The sequence below is a fragment of the Oncorhynchus masou genome, chromosome 28, assembly GCF_036934945.1.
Source record: "Oncorhynchus masou masou isolate Uvic2021 chromosome 28, UVic_Omas_1.1, whole genome shotgun sequence".
In the NCBI taxonomy this organism is placed as follows: Eukaryota; Metazoa; Chordata; class Actinopteri; order Salmoniformes; family Salmonidae; genus Oncorhynchus; species Oncorhynchus masou.
The window spans coordinates 47,868,854-47,891,055 of record NC_088239.1 but is presented as its reverse complement, the minus strand read 5'-3'; the positions used below and the strand labels follow the sequence as shown (position 1 = coordinate 47,891,055).

Sequence of the window (22,202 nt, the reverse complement as noted above, 5' to 3'; positions counted from 1 at the left end):
TGGCAGCTACTGTTCTACTGGTACTGGTCTGCTGGTTGTTGCATGTCTAAATGACTAAACTTCTACCATCATCATCATTCACAAATCACTTTTTATGCCAAATAACTACTCATGTGATTAAGATTGGTGAATTTGTGCAGTGCCTTGCTGGTTGGGGCGGAGACTGACGAGCAGTTTCAATGGGAACGGGGTGTCAAACGTTATTTCTTGACCTAAATCTCCTAACCCGCTACAAAAAAAAAAAAAGAGTGTAACTTCTGGTCATAGCTGTACTCCCTCTAGTCAGAACCTTGAAAAGAGGCCAGTGAGCAATGGCATGAAGAGCAGTACTTCCTGTCACATGGTCAAACCGTCTGCTAAGTATACAACATATGAACAAAACATTTCATCGTAACCTCTCAAAGAAACAAAAGCAAGTTCAGTCAAACATTTTTTTCCCTTTTATAACATCTGGACCATTGAATTGGTGACAAACTGATGTTTTATGGTAAACTTAAAAACTAGTTCCACAGAGTAAAGTGCAACATAGGCAAAAAAAAAAGAAGAAATACAAAATAAACATTTCGCCACACCTGAACCTTGATGCTTTAAGTGTTGTTTTTTTTTATCATTTTGTTGCTTTGGGTTTGATTTTTTTCTGTTACATATTTTAGTGAGGGGAAGGAGTGAGATGAAAAGGGTTAACAATCAGACCACAAGTTGAGCATTTACCAAATAGTTTTCAAAACACTTGATCATCTTTATACAGAGGTCTGCACCAGCACTTCTGTGTACAAATTGAGCATAACATTTCCATCTAGATCTTTTGTTGTATTTGTTTTGTTCCCTCTTTAACAAGTTGCTCTCTTGGGCCCAATTCCGGCATTTTTATAATTTAAGAAATCAGTAGAAAGTTAGTAACAGCCACAAGCTGACACCCAGAGGTGACCAACTTGCCTGAATCACGACACAGTCCTGTTGCCAGGGAGAAGTGGAGCTGAGATATATCACCCCAGGAGGAGGGGGGCTAGAAGGATGTGTGTACGTGTGTGGGGGCATTTTCAGGAGATTGGGTAAGAGCAGAGAGGGGTGTAGGGGGGGGGGGGTTTGGAAGGGGGGGAAAAGAGGGGGGATAGGAAGAGGGAGTCACACGTTTGCGTTCTCAGTCCACAGGTCGTTTTTCTCCATGTTTCTTTGTAAACTCTTCTGCGTTCTTAAAGAATTTTTTACGGTCCTTAGAGTATTCCTCTGCTAGGTCTGCCCTGAGAGGATGCTCTGGCTGGGGGTCGTTGACCAGCGCAATCAGGGACTGGATCACTGCAGGGAGACAAGCAGAACAAAAAGAGGAGACTAAGAATTATGTAAAAATGGAGGATGACGTCATGTAGACCAGATGAAACAGATGAGAAAGACATTGAAGTCCATAACCACGTAGAGGTTGCACTATGGAAACCTCTCCAGCCAAATAGACAGGAGCCTCCGAGGGAGAGGAGACTGGAGGGTTAGGGTTCAGGCGGCATTTCAATGAGAAATTACAAAGAACTGCAATAATAACTACTACTTAAAAAGTTATGAGAAGAAACCACTGTCTATTGTCTTTGTCTGAGTGTGGGTGCGTCTTTCCGCCGTACCTTGGTCAGTTTTAGTGGCTGGTTTCCAGTTCTCTGCGCTGATCACAGGCAGACACACCTGTCCCTTCTCGTCGATGTTGGGGTGGTAGATCTTGGTCTTGAATGTGATCTTGGGGGGCTTGAAGGGGTACTCTGCTGGGAAGATGATCTCGATTCTGAAAGCACCTTTATCGTATGGAGGGTTGTCCTTTTAGAGGGGAGAGAGACAATGACGTTTGGTTAAAAGGTGAGCTGATGTCCTACTGAACATGCCACAGCAACAAAGGAATTGCAATATCGCGGAGAGTGCCTTGGTCCTCCTTGTTATTCTGGTCATGTTCATGTCTGTCCGGAGACAAGAGTAGTAAATGGTGACTTACTGGAACAATGAGGCCTTGCCAAGTCAAAATATTTGATTCATCCACTTGAATGTTACGAAAATTTTTCATTCCAGACTTGCGGATTTCATCAAGTTCCTGAAAAAGAGGATGAATACATCATGAGCAAGTTCCCCTGTACAGTTAGTTAATCATAACCATTACAGGAAGCAGAAAGGTTTTTTTATCAAACAAGAGATAAAGAACTGATAATACATGTTTCTGTGTTGGCTGAGTCCAAGTAACCACTAAACAACCTGTGTCCTATAGGTCAAAAACAACAGAATGACTACAGACACAAAAACACAGGGTGACATACAGAACTATAAACAAACGGGGTGACATACGGAACTACTCACACAGGGTGGCAGGTAGCCTAGCGGTTACGGCTTTGGGCCTGTAACCGAAAGGTCACTGGTTTGAATACCCGAGCCGACAAGGCACTAAACACTAATTTGCCCTAAATTTAAAAAAAAGTCATACAAATAGAAGACTGGATGCCTAAAAGTACTAGGGATTAACATATCAACTGTCAGTCTCATCCCTGGAACCAAGCAGCCACACCCCTTCTCAACCAGGAAGTGATCCAGTGCATTCTCACACTAATCTCACTACAGAACACTGCCTTCTGACACACCAGAGGACTGATTCATAAATCCCACCTTTCACTGGAAATCATGAGATTGGGGGTATTGTTATAGTGACAAGGACTTTACAGTTAACACACCCATACACATTAGAATTAAACATGTGCACAGCTTCCTGATTTCATGTATTATCAAATCAGAGCGCAAATGTAGCCTTATTCTTGCTCTGGATAAGACCACTGCTACAGGATTACAATGCAAACGACTGTCAAACTAAGATGTGTGGAGTTCAAAACATTGTATGTATTCTTGTTGACTTGATGGGGACTGTTTACTAGGAGTACTTATCCTAGACTGGGTCAAATGGTGGCTGACAAATGCAAGGGAAAATATAAATGCCAATTATGATAAGGCCGGGTTGTTGACACACCGGGTTTAAATCATGTTCTCAACACTGTGTTACCTCGAATATTGAGATCGAATGAATGAAATTAAGCTATGTTAACTAGCTAGCTTAACGTTACTTGGCAGCCGCATGCTCAATTTCACTTTCGATTTACTAGACTACTCAAAACAATTCAAAGCTAAGAAACCAAATCACAGGAAGTAGGTTTGGCTGTTTACCGGTAGCTACATCATAACGTTAGCAAGATTGTATATACATCGGGATAACGTTAGCTGGTCAGCTTCCTCGCCTCGGTTTCACATTGAGAAAATAACCCGAATTGCTAACTCGCTAGCTAGCGCAACGAACCACACTGCTAGCGACCTATGTAACTGTTGTGCGTAGCTAGCTAGCACAATTAACTCCCTGCTAAAATAGTATTAAGCTAGCTACAATACGTAGCTAGCTAAAGTTTTTCTGTGCCGAAGATCAAAAATGTTGAAGCGCGATTATCACCCAACTGATGACACCATACTGAATTAAATCTTAATTTATGATGACACATGGTTAACCTTGTTAATGAATTTAGATAAACCGTTTAATTCGAATCTAGCCTATTAATATGCCGGTGCTAACATGACCAAAAAACAACTGCTAGCTGGTTAGCCTAGCATACTAACGTCATTTTCCGCCTAACGAGTTTCATGAGGTTTCTGTCACTGTGGGGCTAAATAAAACTAATTTAACGACACATTTAATTGTATCTGAGATTTGGGAGTCCGAATATTTTACTTTCTTTAACCTAACAAGAGAAAATCCTAATTGGATTGATCAGGAAATATACCTTGTGCAGCCTCCTGCTCGCCGCCATCGTGGAATTACTGTCTGTACCCAGAATACACAGCGATATCCAAATGTTGGCTCTTACAGTCTCCTCTGTACAGTGTGTACGCACGCACTCTTTCCGAATGAAAAACAACACTGTACTTGGAGTGCACGGCTACTTTGATTTTAGTATATTTATCCGGAAGTCATTTTGTCAAATGAGAGTATTCGTCCATTTATTACGGCTATTTTGGGAGAATCCAAAACATGGGCCACTATTCCTCACTTGATTGAAATAGTAAAAGGGTATTCATCTGAGGCAATATAAACACACTGGTAGCAGGTTGATGTTGAAATAAAAAGATAAGATCATGTTACAAAATACGTTACAATGGTTTCAATGCCATGCCCCCTGGTGAGCCTAATCAATAACACATTCTGAAGCTACAAGAATACCAGTGTGGTGGAGTTTATTTTTCAAATAATTTGTTTATGCACCAGGAACAATATAAGGTGTACAAATAATCAACCTTTTGCTTCATAGCTATTGAATAGCCTACTACCATGATATGGTATACTGTAGGTTCAATACCTAAAAGTTGCTTGGCAGATTTAAACTGAAGTAGATGTTATAAAAGTGTATACAGTGTCCTCTAGAGGGAATACTAGTCCATGTAGAATCCCTTGCAGCCTCGAGAGAGCACACACATGTAATCAGTTAAATCTAATCTGATTACAATTTTTGTTTACTGTAATGAGTTATGTTACCAGCAAAAATATTGTATCAGATTACAGACACTTTTGAAAAACTAGATTACTTCTTGGCTTACTTTTAAATTCAGAAAGGTATTTTTGCAGAGAAAAATACATTATGACACCTTTCCGTTTTATCAATGACATTCAATTCAGCATTGGAAAAAGGTGCTGGCTCATGTTGGCTCCATCTGCTTTATCTGATGAAAGTAATCAGATTATGTTACTGAGTTTGGGTAATCCAAAAGTTATGTTACTAATTACGATTTTGGACAGGTAACTAGTAACTAACAGAGACGCGGGAAGTTGTTCTTGATAAATCCTTCTCATGTTATGGATTACATTTAGAAAGTAACACACATAAGCATTACAGTTGAACTCATGCATTTATTAACAATGGCTTTTAAACCACAACCTTTCCATGATTTATTAACCCTGTCAATTTCTCGTCAAAATGTTTCTTTAAAATTTATATTTAAGAGGTCCACTAATTTGGGAGCTCTTTTTATCTCACACAAAACGTGTTCATTTTTTGGCACAGTCATAATCAATAATACATGTCAAGGCATGAAATAATACTGAGCCTTCATGTCAGCAAGCTTTAAGACATGAAAGATTTGAAGTCCATTCTCTGACAGAGACATTATGTAACCCAGTGGTTCCCCAACCTTTTTCAGTTAATGTACCACCAAGTACATTTTGCTCTGCCCAGAGTACCCCTGAAGTTCCCCCTCATGTGCATTTTACCAGTAAACCTATGGTCTCATGAGTCTTCTCAAGTACCCCCTAGTACCCCTGGTTGGGAAACACTGATGTAACCTATAAATCAGCCTGCACCACACCCTTTACTCACCAGTGCTTTATTTCATCAAGGAGCTGTGCTTGACTTGGACTAAAATAGGTGTCGGTACTCATTTTGGGTACCGGTACTGTTTACATTTAGGTGCAGGAGCTCCACAATACTTTTAAGCTAATATTCTATCAAGAGGAAGAGGAGCTCATGCAGTAGAACATTTGAGGTGCCAAGACTCAGCTCCGGTGAGCTCCTGCCTAAGTCAAGCACCCTCAAGGAGCCTGTTTTAAGCCAAGGATATTTCAGTTTGTACAATGTCAGGGGCCCATACATACAGTGTGGCAGGCAGTTATCTTTGTCGATTCTGGTCAACTTATCCGGCTTGTATCCTGGTTGTTCAGGTTAAACTGACAAAACTTTTTCCCTTGGGCACTTCTGCGCATCAGCAGCTGGTCTGGCAGGGCTAAGGAGAGGCTTTTCTCCTCCCTCCCCTTTCAGTTTGCTTTTATTTAAATTTGGGTCAAGGGGTTAGGGATCCCATTACCATTCACCTGTCTGCAGGAAATTATGCTGGCAGCACAATCACAGATGTATTTTTGTCAAAATAAGAGCCCCCTGCAAATAAATGCTAATCTTTGTGAATGTCATTTTTTTTGCACTCTAGTGCAATAGAACTGTTTTTTACAGCATGGCAACAATCTTTTTAAAAAGATGTATGGATAATTCGCCATACCTTTATATTTATAACAGCATTTCTTTAGAAAGTTTACACCAATACTAGTATGTTGAAAGCTAGTGTGTAGGCTACATGTATATGTAAAGAAATACACTTTTAATAAAATATAAATATATTTAAGCAATTCTCTATGTCCAGTATGAAGGAAGTTAGAGGTAGTTTTGCGAGCCAATGCTAACTAACATTAAGGCAATGACTGGGGGTCGATGGGTATCTGCTAGTCCCACCGCATGCTAGCAGATAGCGCAATGACTGGAAGTCCAGGGGTAACGCTAGTTAGCATCTTTTTTCAAACTGCACGCAGATATAAAATTGGTATCCACAAGTTCATCTGACACTGGGGGAGTAAAGAATCCCTTTAAACATTGTCAGATACGGAGTTAACTATCTAGTTACTTAGTCGTTTAATTTCCACTTGCCAACAAAACCATTTCAACAGCAGAATATCAGACAAATACTTATCTTACTCCAGAAATATATAATATTACAAAAGCAGAAGGTAATTATAGCGCAACTTAAATCGCGTCTGGCTAAGAACTGACAACAACAAAAAATAACCTCAGGAGTGAAGAGGAGCGCTTCACGTCAAGAGCCGGTTTGAGAGCCAATGGACTTAAGACTTGATGACAAGCTATTTTGAATAGTGAATGATAACCATTAAAAATTTGGAGAGATGAGGTTATCTGTCAGCAACGATATAATAATATAAATGTATGTAACTAAAGTGATTTGATAAAATGTAACTGAGTAAAAATTAAGTTACTTGAGTAAGAGTATAGCCCACAGAAAGTAACTAAACAAGTACTAGTTCCTCCAAAAATGACTTACGTGCATGTAAAGACTTACTTGTTGGGCGTTACTACCCACCTCTGATTGTGGCCTATGGAATGGGTGGGGTAAAAGGCCAGCAACACTCCATATTATTCAGTGCCGTATGAAATTACACAATATATAGATTCTACAGAACCTACGGAGTACTCCCAACCCCACTTTTATATCGGCACGTTTTTTTTCCACTATAAGCCCAACATTGTCAACATACTAGCCTGAACATTGTATTTTTCAACAGTGGTCTTAAAATTCCTTCGTGCAGTTCTTATAAGCACAAAAAAAAATCGAAATTGATTCAAATGTAATGTAAAACTGGCTGTTTGGCTCCTGGGTGCTGATTGGAGAACATCTTTTTAGCCTGCAGCTGATTTAAAAAGGGCTTTATAAATACATTTGATTGATTGATTGGACAAGCTGCGTTCCAAGCCGCGCTGTATTGGCCGTCACAGGCACACCTATGCCTGCTAACAGTTCCATCTGAAAATAATCACTTTAATTTTGCTGTCCGAATCACCGCTTGTATTTATTTAAACTCACACATTATTTACCCTTGCTTCCAACCTTGCATTTAGTTTGGTAAAGCGAGGGTTAACACATGCCTTGCACTCTGCCTGTACTACCTCAAAAACAATGTTTCACTTTTAAAGGTGCTACACATAGGATTTATTTTTTATTTTTGCATTGTAATTTCAGAAAATGGCCATAATATATCTGGCGCTAATAGAGCTCTCCAATTTTTAGTCCTAAAACCCGGAAATAAGTTACCTCTGGTTTGTTCAGCCATCCCCATGGGAACAATGAACGGGGAAAGAATAGGGTTTTGGAATAAACGCGAAAACAAGGTCTGAGGTTAACACAGGCTTAGGAGATCTTATACGTTTTGTTTTATGAGATAATAGCAGTCAGTTAACTTTTATAAATCATAAAGCCTTTATGTGATTTGTGTTTTTTATTATTACATAAATTCTTCATAATTCACAAAGTGCCGTAAAGCTGTTGAATATGAGATCATAGAACAAAACGTACAAGACCTCCTAAGCCTGTGTTTACCACAGACCATATTTTCAGTGTTTATCCAAAAACCCTACAGAAATTCTATTATTTTTCCTCATAGGCTTCGTCCGACGAACCATGGCGGAGTTTGTGCCTACAAAAAGACGCCATTATTATTTCTCTATGTACATGTAGCTGACCACGCCATGACAATTATGTGCGCGCTTCTATGTTGCAGAAGTCAGCATGTTGTTGTGACTCTGGATGGCCAGATTGCTAGCAAGAATGACAAGAAACTGCCATGTGGGAAATCTTATTTGGCTCCTTTCAGCTCATGATACCATCTATTGTTTTGATGTGTTTTGAATGTTGGGGTTTGTTGCTAAGCAACCGGCACATTTTTTTCGTATCTTCTTTTTTTACAATTGTATTTTTATTGTTGTTTTATTTACAAACAAATATCAACAAACAAAAGAGGAATAGTTACATGGAAACAAGCATACATACAAACTATTGACATTGCCAGTAATAATAAACAAACCAATCATATTCATAACCAACCAGTGAACGATAGTTTTTCACGGTATTACTTACCCGCCAGTGTTGTGATTGGCTGTGATATTGCTCTTGATTTCTCGGACTGGAGCAGTATCTGTTGTCATTTTGGGAAAGCTGTCCCGACTTTGTGGCAGGGTTATCTAGTGGAAATCGCTCTGTCATTTCCTGGTTGCTAAAATTTACACTGTTCGCTCAATTTCCGTTTATGTGACAAAACAAGCAATGAATAATGTAGGGGATCATTGTATCATCTAAATCACCATCGAAAATATATTTTCAATAACAAAAAATATGGTTTATAGAGCTGTACAAAAGTTACTTTCGGTTTTGTTCCACCAGCTTCGAACAGCAGTTTTGGTCCACCCAGTTTCAAACAGCTGAACCTAAAAATAATATTTTTTGTTATTGAAAATATATTTCACAGCGATTTAGATTGGTAGAATGATTCCCAATACCAGGGGTACTCAATAGCTTTTTGAGAAGGTCTAGTTACACAAATGTTTTAGGTGGCAAAGGTTCGAATGGATAACATAGTAACACACCCCCACTCACACGCCTCTTGTTTCTCGGAGAGAAAATTATGCATTTTTAAAGCTAATTCTAGACATTTTGCATGCAGCAGTTTCTCTTCTTCTTCTGTTTTAAGCGAATGTCCTGCAATTCTACACATTGTTCCATGTCTTATGTGTGTTTATATGATACCAGGGATTGAAGCCTGTCCGTATTGACCCCGTTATGGGTCCAGATCCTGCCCGCCAGTTGAGTATGGAGGCCCTACACTATTCAATAATTATTTTCTCACAGAAACTGAAATTGACAAACAGTGTTAAGCAGGGGTAGGCAACTGGCGGCCCATGCCCCCCTTTTGTTGGTCCCCAGACCAGAAGGGGTCTCAACTTACTGTGCAATTTCAAAATTTGGTTGTCCTTTAGCGGTCACTCAATTGGCCCATGTCAGCCAACACTTTTTGGGATTGGTAAATTGGTCTATTGGCCAGCTATCTAAACTTGTAGTTAGCATTGTCCAATTACTGACAGGGGTGGGGCCCATTGATCATGAGTTATTATATCAAAAACTGCAAACATTTCCATCCACCCTATGGCAAAATGTGCAGAATTGCATGAAATTAGTTATAGAACTGACGCACGGTATGCAGACCCACGAGCCACTGCGGCCCCACATGATGAGTTCCCACCCCCCATCAAAGCTGCCAATCCCTGGTGTGGAGTTATCCACCTTCCAATATTTTGAAATTCAGGCGTTTATTTTGAAGGTTTCCTCATTACCATAGAAAAGTGACGTCATCGCCAGTACTGCTTGCAGAATAGTAGTGGGGGAGTGCGAACCGAGGGTAGTGAGGTAGGAGAGAGGATGGTAAATTAAAAACGCGATCATCGATGATTTAAGGTAAATCTATATTTTTTTTTTTCAGTTCCTCGCATGTTTTGTAATGCAACTTGGTGTGTGTAGTCGTGTTCAAGGAGTTTGCACTACGTTGTTTGAAGAAATACCAGAAACACCTAACATTTGGCTCGTAGCATATGCCCAGAGGGGTCTCCCAGTGTGTAGCCAAAGTCAGAGCTAGTATTACCAGCTTGGCAACCACCTTAATACCTGCACTCCTTTTAACCCGTGGATTGCTGCCTTTGGTTTATTTTTCACATCTTTGGAATAAGATAAATAACTTTATGATATAATAAACTTATAACAAACAAAAATATGAACTGAAATCTGATGCAGGGCAGACGCAGCAATGTAGGTTAATTGAATAAAAGGCATTGTTGGATTCCTTCCTTCGCCCTACCCCTTCGGCGCGTAGACCATTATCTCTTTTGTGGTAGGCGAGTATCGCCCATTTAATGTTTTTTTTCCCCTCTTATTTCTTTCTCTCAACTGTGTGTCATTGAATCAGATATTTTAAATCATGGGATAGAAACACTGGTTTATACAATCGCTTGTGTGATGATGGATACTGCAGTGAATTTAAATGTTTCTCCAATATGTGAGGAACGTCAGGCTTTCGCAACATTATAAACAATACTAATGATTTGGACGTTTTACTGCGTAGGTTAGACCAAAATTAATCAGAATTAACACAAAATAGTGTAAATAGCTCAAATAAAAACATGGTTATGGGGATTTTGTTATTCATTTGTTTATTGTGTTTTTTCAAATTCATTTTCTGATATCTGCCACAATCTCTTCGAATATTTCCTGCTGTTTAATTTCAATTCGTCCTAATGATTTGATTCCTGAAAAATATATCATAAAGTATCATGGTTGTTTACATCAGGTAGTACAACTGTCTTACCCTATCCTAACACAAAATAGGCCTACGGTTATTTTACTCCAATGTTTGTTTTGTTGCCATTTAGGTCTGTAAACAAACAATGTCTGGGAATATGTTTAAAACGGTGATGTTAAATCAATTTTATGCTTGGTCTTTGAGTTTTAGTGGTTACATTTCCTCAGCCACATCCCTCAGTTTTATACCAAGTGTTAGGGATGCTGTTTGTCTGAAACACAAACTCAGGATTGTGGCTGTAAAAACCTACTATCCTTTTTTTGGTTTAACCGAATGAACACAAACATGGACGAAACAAAGTTCCCTTCCCATAATATCTGGAAAATCTATGTATAAAACGATTCTTACACCTAATTATGTTCGGAGTTCACATGTGTTTAGTAATAATTAAGTTAGCTAGTTAGGAGGGATCATGCGTGATGGACTAACCTTGGGGTGGCCTTTCCAGGAACGCTGTGTAAATCTGTCTCAGTAAGAGTCACACTGGGGACATCGTTTTGAGCCAGGTTAATAACTCTGTGGCTAACAGGGTTCTCGCTAATCTGTGACCTGATCTGCTCAGGCCAACTCTACTCCGTATTGGCACTCTGGTAAGAAGGTTATTGGTAACGCCACTTTGTATGTAAAGGACGAAAAGCGAGTTATTCGCTGGCGCAAGTGGGGATACAGGCTGAGGACAGAGTAAGTTTCACACATCCCCCATGTGCTGTATTTACTGTGGCAGTCTCATTTCAGGTATCGGTGATTAATGCAATCAAGCCCCCTCCCTTCTCACTCACCAGGTGGCCCGAAGGTAGAGTGGAACATAACATTAACATGACACAAACCACTATGAACCAGAACGTCAGTTTCTGGTTATAATAAACTCTGTCAACATTAACACAGAGGAAGTTTTGACGATCAGAGGCTGGTCATATTTAGAAAATGTCAACAATGTATGCTCACATTGTCTTGCTCACTTCAAATACCTCTCTCTACCTCTAGTGTGTGTGTGTGTGTGTGGTGTGTGTGTGTGTGTGTGGTTGGTTGGTTGGGGGGTTTTAGCCCAGCAATTAAACGTTGACCCTGCTGCTATCTTAGACCAGGTCTCTCTTGCAAAATAGATTTTTATCTCAATGAGACTAACCTCAGGTTAGGTTGAATCGATTGGGTTTGGTGCTGATTAGGATTAGACCCTGGTAGTTTTCTGGGACAAGGGTGGCTGACTTCAGGTCTAAACAAATCTCCTGTAGAAAACAGTGTATTTGAGTTAACGAGCATTAAGGAGAGTATATAAAGTGGGCCGGCTCAGATGATCAATATTCTACAGGTTTTTACCAGAGGGACAAGCTGCTTTTGCTCTAACATGCCTAAAACCCAGCTAAATGACCAGATCTTGTGATTTACTGACAGTGATCTCTGCCAGGGAGTCAAGATGAAACACTGGACAAATGAACAGGACACAGGCCAACACAACACAGGAAATAACAGAAAACAGGTTAGAACAGACACAGGCTTGGCTCGAACACAGGCCAAACCAGAACACAAGACTAGAACCGTTACAGAACAATGTAGGTTAACTGAACCTACATTGAATTGTAGTAGTCTTCTTAAATAGGCATGCTGATCAGAAGCTAGCAGGGCAAACTCATTGATGCTGTAGGTCAGGCGCCCTCTCCAAACCAGACCACCTGGTTATATGGCCTGCTCTCTGTTCTCTTTCCTCCAGACTGTGGTTACAGCCTGTTTATATAAGTCTATGGTTCTCTCTTTTGAAGCGATGAGGTTGTTTTTGAGCAGGCAGGGGAGGAGGGGGGCAGAAGGGGCCTGTAAGGTCCATAAAAGGACCCTCAGCATCTTATCACCATCGGTGTGTTGTGCAGTCGTTAGATAGACAGATTACCCAAACGTCTCTTTTTTTCCCAGTGTGTATTTTAGGGGGGGAGGGGGGGGGGTGATACTGCATCGATGTATGGCAAGACAGATGGGATGTGTTGTTATCAGTAGTACTATTTCTAACTTTGTATCTCCCTGGTTTAAAAGCAAAAATGACCCCCGGGGTGCTGCCACTTGTACAGATGTAGGGCAACAGATTGGTGGAGATGGAGGATCAGAACTGAAGAGTAGTTCGGTCTTAAGTTTTGCCGAAGCTTAGTACCTTCATTAGAACTACTGTAAATTGGTCCAATCCAATTGAAAATGAGGGTGGGTGGCATTTCAATCATAGAAATAGAATGGACCCATCCCTTCAGATCACTTCAATTTAGTTAGTACAGGTAGTGTCCCCTGCTAAGACAGTATGCTCTGATACTTTTTGTGTAGTTTCGCGTTCCATACACAACATCCTTTTTTTTATTAGAAAAACAATCTCCTACTGGTGCTAGTGTCAAATAACGCATATGTGACGAAGTGGATGACTATAATAATGCATCCAAAATGTTGTACATTTTAAGTGTACACGTCTATTTAATAAACATGGTTATTAGCAGGTTTTTTTGTCCACAAGGTGGGAGAAAGACGTTGTTCCTCATTAAATGTATTCTTAATCTTCATTTTCAAGGTGTTGGCAGCACTTCCCTTTGCAACACACTAACAACACACTGGCAGCTTCATTAAATAGTACCCGCAAAATACCAGTCTCAACGTCAACAGTGAAGAGGCGACTCCGGGATGCTGGCGTTCTAGGCAGAGCTGTAAATAAAAAGCCATATCTCAGACTGGCCAATAAAAAGAAAAGATTAAGATGGGCAAAATAACAAACACTGGACAGAGGAACTCTGCCTAGAAGGCCAGCATCGTGGAGTCGCCTCTTCACTGTTGACGTTGAGACTGGATTTTGCGGGTACTATTTAATGAAGCTGCCATTTGAGGACTTGTGAGGCGTCTGTTTCTCAAACTAGACACTCTAATGTACTTGTCCTCTTGCTCAGTTGTGCACGGGGGCCTCCCACTCTTTCTATTCTGGTTAGAGCCAGTTTGTGCTGTTCTGTGAAGGGAGTAGTACACAGTGTTCTATGAGATCTTCAGTTTCTTGGCAATTTCTCGCATGGAATAGCTATCATTTCTCAGAACAAGAATAGACTGATGAGTTTCAAAAGAAAGTTCTTTGTTTCTGGCCATTTTGAGCCTGTAATCAAACCCACGAATGCTGATGCTCCAGAAGGCTAGTTTTATTGCTTCTTTAATCAGAACAACAGTTTTCAGCTGTGCTAACGTAATTGCAAAAAGGTTTTCTAATGATCAATTAGCCTTTTAAAATTATAAACTTGGATTAGTTAACACAACGTGCCATTGGAACACAGTAGTGATGGTTGCTGATAATGGGCCTATGTAGATATTCCATTTAAAAAATCTGCCGTTTCCAGCTACAATAGTCATTTACAACATCAACAATGTCTACACTGTATTTCTGATCAATTTTATGTTATTTTAATGGACAGAAAATGTGCTTTTCTTTCAAAATCAAGGACATTTCTAAGTGACCCGAAACTTTTGAACAGTTATGTATGTATGTATAATATGTATGTGTTATTAAGGCTGTGATTTCTGGCCAAACCCATGGAAAAGGCATCTTAGAAAACATCTAGCAGAAAAATTCTTAAAGGTATTACCAGTACATCAAAACACAATAATGTTGAAGTCAAGACCCCTGCCAACTAATATTAATATTTAGTTTTCCAGAAATTATTTTCCTTCTGTAAGTTTGAGAAATATTGCCTTGTGTCTGTTACCAAAAAACCCACATCTATATGATATTTTATCCCGCGTGAGGAGGGAGGAAGGTTCAAAGAAGTGAAGGCAGACCCATCAGTTAGTTATAGTGTTTTTACTGATCATTTGGTTTATGATTCATTAAAACATTTAACATTTACATTTACATTTAAGTCATTTGGCAGACGCTCTTATCCAGAGCGACTTACAAATTGGTGAATTCACCTTATGACATCCAGTGGAACAGCCACTTTACAATAGTGCATCTAAATCATTTAAGGGGGGTGTGGGGGGGTGAGAAGGATTACTTTATCCTATCCTAGGTATTCCTTAAAGAGGTGGGGTTTCAGGTGTCTCTAAAAGGCCAGTGCAGTTATTTCCTGTTTAAAAAAAATATATATATTTCCACACTGAGGTCAAAATAACACTCTGAAATTGTGAAAAGAATGCCCCTGAAATACTGGGAATTTCAGTCTGTTCTGGTGGGATGGAACTTTTGGCCCACATCATGGTGTAGGTACGCTGGCATGTGCATGTATGGCTGCATGCTTTGTTAATGAACAGACTGATAGATCTCATTCCTCAGAATCTAATGCTGCCAGAGGAGCTACAATGCGCTTATCTTTCTCCGCTTGCTAGTATGCTGTTTGGGCTTATGTGAAGAAACCACTGCGATGGTTGTAGGGAGAGCAGAGAGGTGTTAAGTATGTGGCCATTTGTGGGTGATCCTGGGCATTGCAAGAATTTCAGGAACACATTTGGGCCTGCAGAACTTTAAATTAGTCTAGGAATATCAGTGGTTGGATTCTTTGAGTTCTCAGAACGGAGTAACTGACCTCTCCCTATTTCCTCCTCCCTCCCATGTGTGTTAACCAAAGTGTGTGTGAGATGGAGCAGCAAAACCATTTCAAGCAGCTGTTGCTGCAGCTCAACCAGCAGCGAGCCAAAGGGTACCTGTGTGATGTCATCATCGTGGTGGAGAATGCGCTGTTCCGCGCCCATAAGAACGTCCTGGCGGCCAGCAGCGTCTACTTCAAGTCACTGGTCCCCCACGATAACCTGATCAACCTGGACACGGAGATGGTCAGCCCCTCCGTCTTCAGACAGGTGGGTTACCTGACAGGCAGCATCTCACTGACCGTAGGCACAGATACACAGATATATTTGTGTTGAACTCTGTCATTCATCAATTTAGATTCCATATCAATCGTTGAAAGCTCAGCTGTTTTATCTGTATTCTGATATCAACTTGCCGTGAAACAAATTGCTCATTGGAACAATATAAATATCCCCCCCCCCTCCTCTAGGTATTGGACTTCATCTATACAGGTCGTCTGTCCAGTTCTGACTCTGTCAGTGACCACAGTGTCTCGTCCCTCCTGACCGCCGCCTCCTACCTCCAGCTGACCGAACTAGCTGCTCTCTGTCGGAGGAAGCTCAAACACAATGGACAGACCCCCTCCAGCTCCAACAAGTTGACCACCACCTCCCCAACCCCCAATGGACACACCCCTGGCCCCCTCCGCCTCTCCTCCACCCCCCTCAGAGCAACCCCCAGCCACCATAACAACCACTCAGGGTCCAGGAAGGGCAACCTGAGGAACCAGAGATGGGGCCAGGAGGGGAGGCTGAGAGAGGATCTCTCCGAGGAGGAGGTGTTTATTTCGGGCTCGCGGTGTGCTTCCCTCAGCCCCTCTGGAGGAAGTAGGGTTAATGGGCTGGCTCTAGGACTGGACCTGTCCAAGAGGAGTCCATCAGGAAGCACCGCCACAGAGGAAGTGTCCCCCAGCAGTCTCCCCCAAAGCTCCTCCCCCCACTCCTCATCTGTTTCTCCCACTCCTCCCACCACGGCAGAGCCTAGGGAGAACCAGAGGCAGCTTCCAAATACCTCCACAGACCTCTTGCCTAGGGCCCCTTGCAAGAGACCCCGACCCCACAGAGAGGCCACCAACCTGGGAGAGACGGGCAAGGCAATGCACAAGGGCCTAGTGAAGAAACCAGGTGCACCAGGGCACGAAAAGCTGGTCAGAGGGGATAGAGTGACCCCAGACCTGGAGGATGGGGAGGTGGATGGAGAGGAGAATGGCCATGACCAGAGTGAAGAGAGTGGGCACAGTGGGAGTGAGGGAGGAGGAGGAGGAGGAGGGAAGAGAAATGGGAACACCAACTATATCTACCGTCAGCCCCAGCCAGGGTTTGAGCCAGGTGTGGGGGACAATCTGTACGTCTGCATCCCCTGTGGGAAAGGCTTCCCCAGCTCCGAGCAGCTTAACGCCCACGTCGACACACACACCCAGGATGAAATCTACCTCGAAGAAGAGGAGGAGGAAGAAGAGGAGGGTGGTGTATACCTGAAGGATGAAGACCCTGACATCTATGCATCACGGGGGGTGGAGCCTGGCGCTGACGAACCTCGGCATCGTTGCACAGTCTGCAGTAAGACCTGCAAGGACGCGGTGTCGCTACGGGAACACGAGAAGAGCCATTGGCTGAACCGGCCGTTCCCCTGTAACATCTGTGGCAAGTTGTTCACCCAGCGAGGCACCATGACCCGCCACATGAGGAGCCACCTGGGCCTCAAGCCCTTCGCCTGCGAGGAGTGCGGCATGCGCTTCACACGCCAGTACCGTCTCGCCGAGCACATGCGGGTCCACTCGGGGGAGAAGCCCTACGAGTGCCAGCTGTGTGGCGGAAAGTTCACCCAGCAACGCAACCTCCTCAGCCATCTAAAGATGCACACCTCGCCCTCATAGAGGACACTTCACCATGGTTACTGCAGCTGGACCACAGATATCTGGGCTCTATTAGGCTGTCTGCCTCATCTTCAGATGCTATCTGGTGTTGCTGTTACCCATAGTACCTCCTCACCCTTGTAAACACACCTGGGTTCTACCTCAACTTTAGAAACTCACCTTGAAAGGAATGACCCCACCTTTATAACCACTCCTCCTGAGTAACTCTGCTCCTTTACTTTATCTCAACCTCTTAACAACCATCACCCACACCTCAAATCAACCATCACCCATACCTCAACCTCATAACAACCATCACCCATACCTCAACCATCACCCATACCTCAACCTCATAACAACCATCACCCATACCTCAACCATCACCCATACCTCAACCTCAAAACAACCATCACCCATACCTCAACCTCTTAACAACCATCACCCATACCTCAAATCAACCATCACCCATACCTCAAATCAACCATCACCCATACATCAACCTCATAACAACCTTCACCCATACATCAACCTCATAACAACCTTCACCCATAGCCTCACTCATGACAACTGTTCCTCTGACTTGCCTCAACCCCATTTTACTAATACCAACCATTACGTCACCCTCAGAACCCCATCTTACTAATACCAACCATTACGTCACCCTCAGAACCCCATTTTACTAATACCAACCATTACGTCACCCTCAGAACCCCATCTTATTAATACCAACCATTACGTCACCCTCAGAACCCCATTTTACTAATACCAACCATTACGTCACCCTCAGAACCCTATCTTACTAATACCAACCATTACGTCACCCTCAGAACCCCATCTTACTAATACCAACCATTACGTCACCCTCAGAACCCCATCTTACTAATACCAACCATTACGTCACCCTCAGAACCCCATCTTACTAATACCAACCATTACATCACCCTCAGAACCCCATCATAAAATCCACATAGAGCCAGCCAGCCAGATGTACTGGCCATCTCAGGGTCAACACACCACACCTCGCCATCTGCCAAAGACTCCTTCCCATCCAAGGTGGCTCAAACGTGTTTTGATGATAGCTTTTAGCATCCAACCAAACTAGTCCTCCCAGGGTGTCAGTTCTGTGCCTCCAGGCTGCTGTAGCTGTCTCTCGCTGGTCAATGTGTGACCTCAATGCCTCTACTACCTCATTATAAGACACATACTGGACCCCAGGCATGACTGGCTAACAGTCAGTAGTAATACTATGTTCTCCAGCTAGATGGAACAGGTTAGTCAGCCTATCCTCTGTGTATATAATAATACATTTTCACCTCCACATACACAGCCTGTTTGAAACTTGCCGTTATTAGAAATTGATCAGGGGGTATTCTTAACGCAATGATGTTTACTTTACTGTTGGTTTACAGGTCAGGGTTTGTATTTTATGTGAAGTCTTGAAAAAGCCAAACTTGGGGGGGTTAAATGTTTTGAGAACTTATTGGTACGCTTTTGTGAATGTTTAAACTGGATATTTCTGCTTTGGGCCTGGGAGGGGTGGGGATATTTTCTGTGAGGCATCATACTCTGGTGGTACTGTTGTGTTTTGTGTGTAGTGTTTTTTTTCTTTAAAGGGCTGGTCTACTGAGACAGGTGGCCAGTATCCCTGTATTAAGTTTGCTTTTGGTTTTCAACAAGTTCCTCCTATCTCTTAAAGAGATTCTCCGGTACTTTTGTATACCTTTTTAGCTAGTAGTTCTAAATGTCATGCTCACCAGCCAAAAGTGGTCGCTGAAAAATGCTTACTACGTCACTGTATGTGCTGATATGTTCACCACGTCATTGCTCTCTTGCTCTGCTGTGTGTGCATCTTGCTAGCTGTCACTCAAATGGCGAGGGACTGAAGCTCATTGGCTAGAACTCAAATTGCAATCGGGCTGGCCCACATGGGAGAAAATGTAGGGAAAATGGCACAGCACAGTTTCCAGAAAAACAGTCGCTTTCAAACTAGGGATTTCGTGGCAAATTGAGGTAAAATAGTATTTCTGCTCATAGATTATGCATGTATGAACTACATATTGACACATTCAGCCCAAACCTGGAGATTTAAAAAACACTTAGCCAAAGTTCCAGAGCATGTCTTTAGTGCTGTGAGGAGAGCATAGCTTTCTGGACAGTGTATTACTAGTGTATGACAGAGCTGAAACTGCTACGAGATTGTATATTGAAATCCAAAGAGAACGAATACAAAACCAACAAACTTAACAACCAAAGTCTTTCAGTGTCAAAGTGAAGTTGTACCCATGTTATTATGTCTATGGTATAGTCCACTCCTCGTTCCACACAAACAGCCACGTGGTTGGAATTACCAATGTTGATTGGACCAACCTCACTTTATGGTCTTGCATTATCTTTACTCTGTCCTCAGGAGGACTACATTTCATTTCAGACCAAAAATCTAAGACTGTTGTATGACTCTGTTTTGGACTAGTATTTAAATCCTCTTTCCTTCATGTTTATCGCTCAATTGTTGAAAGAAAGTCATTTTTACACCAGAAACATGTATATTACTCCTCAACTCAGGAACCATTGCTGTCAGGGTCTGGCATCTATACACTCCTTATCAACACTCTCTCTGGTTGTTTTGGTTGAGGCATTTAGAATGTAATATGTCGACAACTCAAATGAAAGAGAGCCGAGAGAAACATGTTTGAGCTGTGACAGGGATACTTCTGACTCATATCTTCAGGGAGTGTTCGTTGTGTTGTCAAATAGTCTGCACTGTCAAATGTCTGTGCGGAAAGCATAAACACTAGCTTCCTACACAAGAGATTTTTTTACAGGGAGAAGGTGGTGATTATCTTCTTTCAAATAACTGCGTGATGAAATATCAATTTTACTATTTTAGCTCTTGAATGTTATATCAGCATGCATTTGGTCAACAAACCCTTTATCTAGTAAGATTGTTCTATTTGTCTGTTGCTGTCCCTCTGTTTAGGATGTTGTTGCAGAAACTTAGTGTTGATGTCTATTGATTATTCACGAATGTATTTATTAGTTGGATCCTGTTTTAAGCCTCTTTATGATAACTCAGTGGATGATAGTCATGGGCTTTGCTACTTTGTTCCTGCTCACCCAGAAAAAAATATGCTAAGTAGCTGCACCGTCAACGTCTCTGCTGCTGAACGCGAGCGGATTGACTAGCAAGGAAACGAGCGGTGTTGCGCTAGCTTAGTTCATTCTATTCATCAGTTCTTGATCTGTCCTCGGCTGCTAATGATGTGATAATAGCCTCCTAGTCAGTTCACCAATGACGACAAGGCATATTGAATGAATGGTAGACCTGAACTGAGAAGGAAGATTGATTAATTAAGTCAAGGATGGAGATCTGAAACAAGCTCGTATAGGGGCGGCAGGGTAGCCCAGTGGTTCGAGCGTTGGGCCAGTAACCGAAAGGTTGCTGGATCGAATCCCCGAGCTGACGAGATAAAAATCAGTCATTCTGCCCTTGAACAAGGCAGTTAACCCACAGTTAAGCCACCTGAACAAGACAGTTAACCCACTGTTCATTGTAAATAAGAATTTGTTCTTAACTGACTTGCCTTGTTAAATAAAGGTTACATTTAAAAAATATATAGGCCTTGTTCAGGTGTTCCATGGTTATTCCATTTACAGTAGACTAGGTCTACTACATTGCATCTAGTAATTGAACTAGGCCTATTCAGAATTTGTCGCCCCCCCCCCTAAATGTAACCTATTAGAAATGTTTCAAAGTAATTGAGAACCACTCAAAATTCATTCAGGATCAACTTCTGCGTTGGCTACATTGTATTGATATAATTTAATTCCCTAAGTTTCAGAAAATTGCAGTTTTTCAAAAAAGCTAAACGCTCCAACTTTCAGATGGGGTCACCTCCCCCTTACCTGACCTCAGGCCTCCATTAACACCAATATCAGAAAATTCTAGGGAGATCCCTGGTTTGTAAATTAAACATCTTAGCCAAAACCAAGCACCCATGAGTCTATAGCCTACCATTCGTACTGAGGCGGTCTTCTGCCAACGTCATTATCAGGCAAAAAAAAAAAAGGGTACATTTGTCTCGGATCTGAGCGTGGTGGAGCCGTCGTGGGGTCCAGGGGCGTCGCTGTCTCGCTGGCGTGTAACTCGTAAAGATTCTTCAAGATCGGCAGGTCTGAGCTAAGTTAACCCCAAACAACTTGATGACGACATTGTGAGAGTGCCATAGTATGATATCTTTGGTGAAATGTCCCTTTTAAAACATGAAATAACCATAAACCACATCAAGCTCCGAGCCCAAGACACTGGAGACGGGGGGGGAATTTAATGTACTGCTCCTGAGGCGTTTGATGTGTTTTATACCACTTTTATCCCAAAGTAAGAAGAATACAAAGATGACATATTTTTACTGTGCTGCATTTTTTTTTTTTTTTTTTTTTTTGAGAATGTGATCTGTGTTTATTGTCATGTCATCTGTTTTATATGCTAGTTTATCCATTGGAATGGAAACCCCAACTCGTGGTAGACACTATGTATTGTATCCTACAGAAAGCATGTTTTTTTTTCCCAAAGCAACTTCTGTTGAAGGCTGGTATTGTTACTAGTACAGAGATGCTTCTTGTTTAATCTCTACCAGAAAACCAAAGGTGTCTATGGCAGCTTTAATATGTACGTAGTAGTCACACATGCCACTGCAAATCCAAACCAAGCCACGAATGAATCCACCCAAAAGCAATGTAATTCCTAAGACTACTGGGCTAAAACCATGTCAAAGCTGCATCTATGTATTAATTTACTTATGTCTGTTTTTGTAGAACAGGTTTCTCTGTTCTAGAAAATATAATTGAGCAAATATTTTGTGTCTTAATTGAACATGCTTGCAGACAACTCCAAAGTTGTTTTAATTCCTCAGTTTGTGTTCAGGAGTTTCTTTATCCGTGTGGCTCACACACTGCACCGTCACATGATTCAGAATCCACTGGTCAACCTACAGTCTTAATGTACAGATATGGGAATGTAATCTAATAACAATATTTTAATTAAACTTGAT

At 41.7% G+C, this 22,202-nt stretch overlaps 2 protein-coding genes across 4 annotated transcripts; one reads left to right on the top strand and one right to left on the bottom strand.

Moving 5' to 3' along the window:
- Positions 1–417: 417 nt before the first annotated feature.
- Positions 418–8,604, bottom strand: LOC135517736 (ubiquitin-conjugating enzyme E2 L3). Of its 2 annotated transcripts, none has more exons than XM_064942301.1 (4): positions 8,464–8,604; positions 1,970–2,065; positions 1,611–1,797; positions 418–1,296 (listed from the first exon to the last, which is right to left on the bottom strand). In XM_064942301.1, exons 1-4 carry the CDS (start codon positions 8,587–8,589, stop codon positions 1,142–1,144), a joined length of 564 nt encoding a protein of 187 aa, XP_064798373.1. In that variant the 5' UTR covers positions 8,590–8,604; the 3' UTR covers positions 418–1,141. The 2 variants fall into 2 exon arrangements, with proteins under 2 accessions (XP_064798373.1, XP_064798374.1); XM_064942302.1 differs by lacking the exon at positions 8,464–8,604 and adding an exon at positions 3,783–3,889.
- A 1,151-nt stretch (positions 8,605–9,755) lies between these two features.
- Positions 9,756–22,202, top strand: LOC135517735 (hypermethylated in cancer 2 protein-like). 2 transcript variants are annotated; one of them, XM_064942300.1, is made up of 4 exons: positions 9,758–9,834; positions 11,468–11,525; positions 15,301–15,529; positions 15,730–22,202. In XM_064942300.1, the coding sequence occupies exons 3-4, from the start codon at positions 15,311–15,313 to the stop codon at positions 17,173–17,175; spliced, it is 1,665 nt and encodes a 554-aa protein (XP_064798372.1). In that variant the 5' UTR covers positions 9,758–9,834; positions 11,468–11,525; positions 15,301–15,310; the 3' UTR covers positions 17,176–22,202. The 2 variants fall into 2 exon arrangements, with proteins under 2 accessions (XP_064798371.1, XP_064798372.1); XM_064942299.1 differs by lacking the exon at positions 11,468–11,525 and having other exon boundaries at positions 9,756–9,834.

Excerpts from the sequence above, each read along its gene's own strand:
- LOC135517736 (XM_064942301.1), bottom strand. The coding sequence starts at position 8,589 with ATGACAGAGCGATTTCCACTAGATAACCCTGCCACAAAGTCGGGACAG. Across the intron at positions 1,798-1,969 it reads GGCAAGGCCTCATTGTTCCA|GACAACCCTCCATACGATAA; the intron begins GTAAGTCACCAT and ends CCCCTCTAAAAG. Across the intron at positions 1,297-1,610 it reads AGCCACTAAAACTGACCAAG|TGATCCAGTCCCTGATTGCG; the intron begins GTACGGCGGAAA and ends GTCTCCCTGCAG.
- LOC135517735 (XM_064942299.1), top strand. The coding sequence starts at position 15,311 with ATGGAGCAGCAAAACCATTTCAAGCAGCTGTTGCTGCAGCTCAACCAG. Across the intron at positions 15,530-15,729 it reads GCCCCTCCGTCTTCAGACAG|GTATTGGACTTCATCTATAC; the intron begins GTGGGTTACCTG and ends CCCCTCCTCTAG.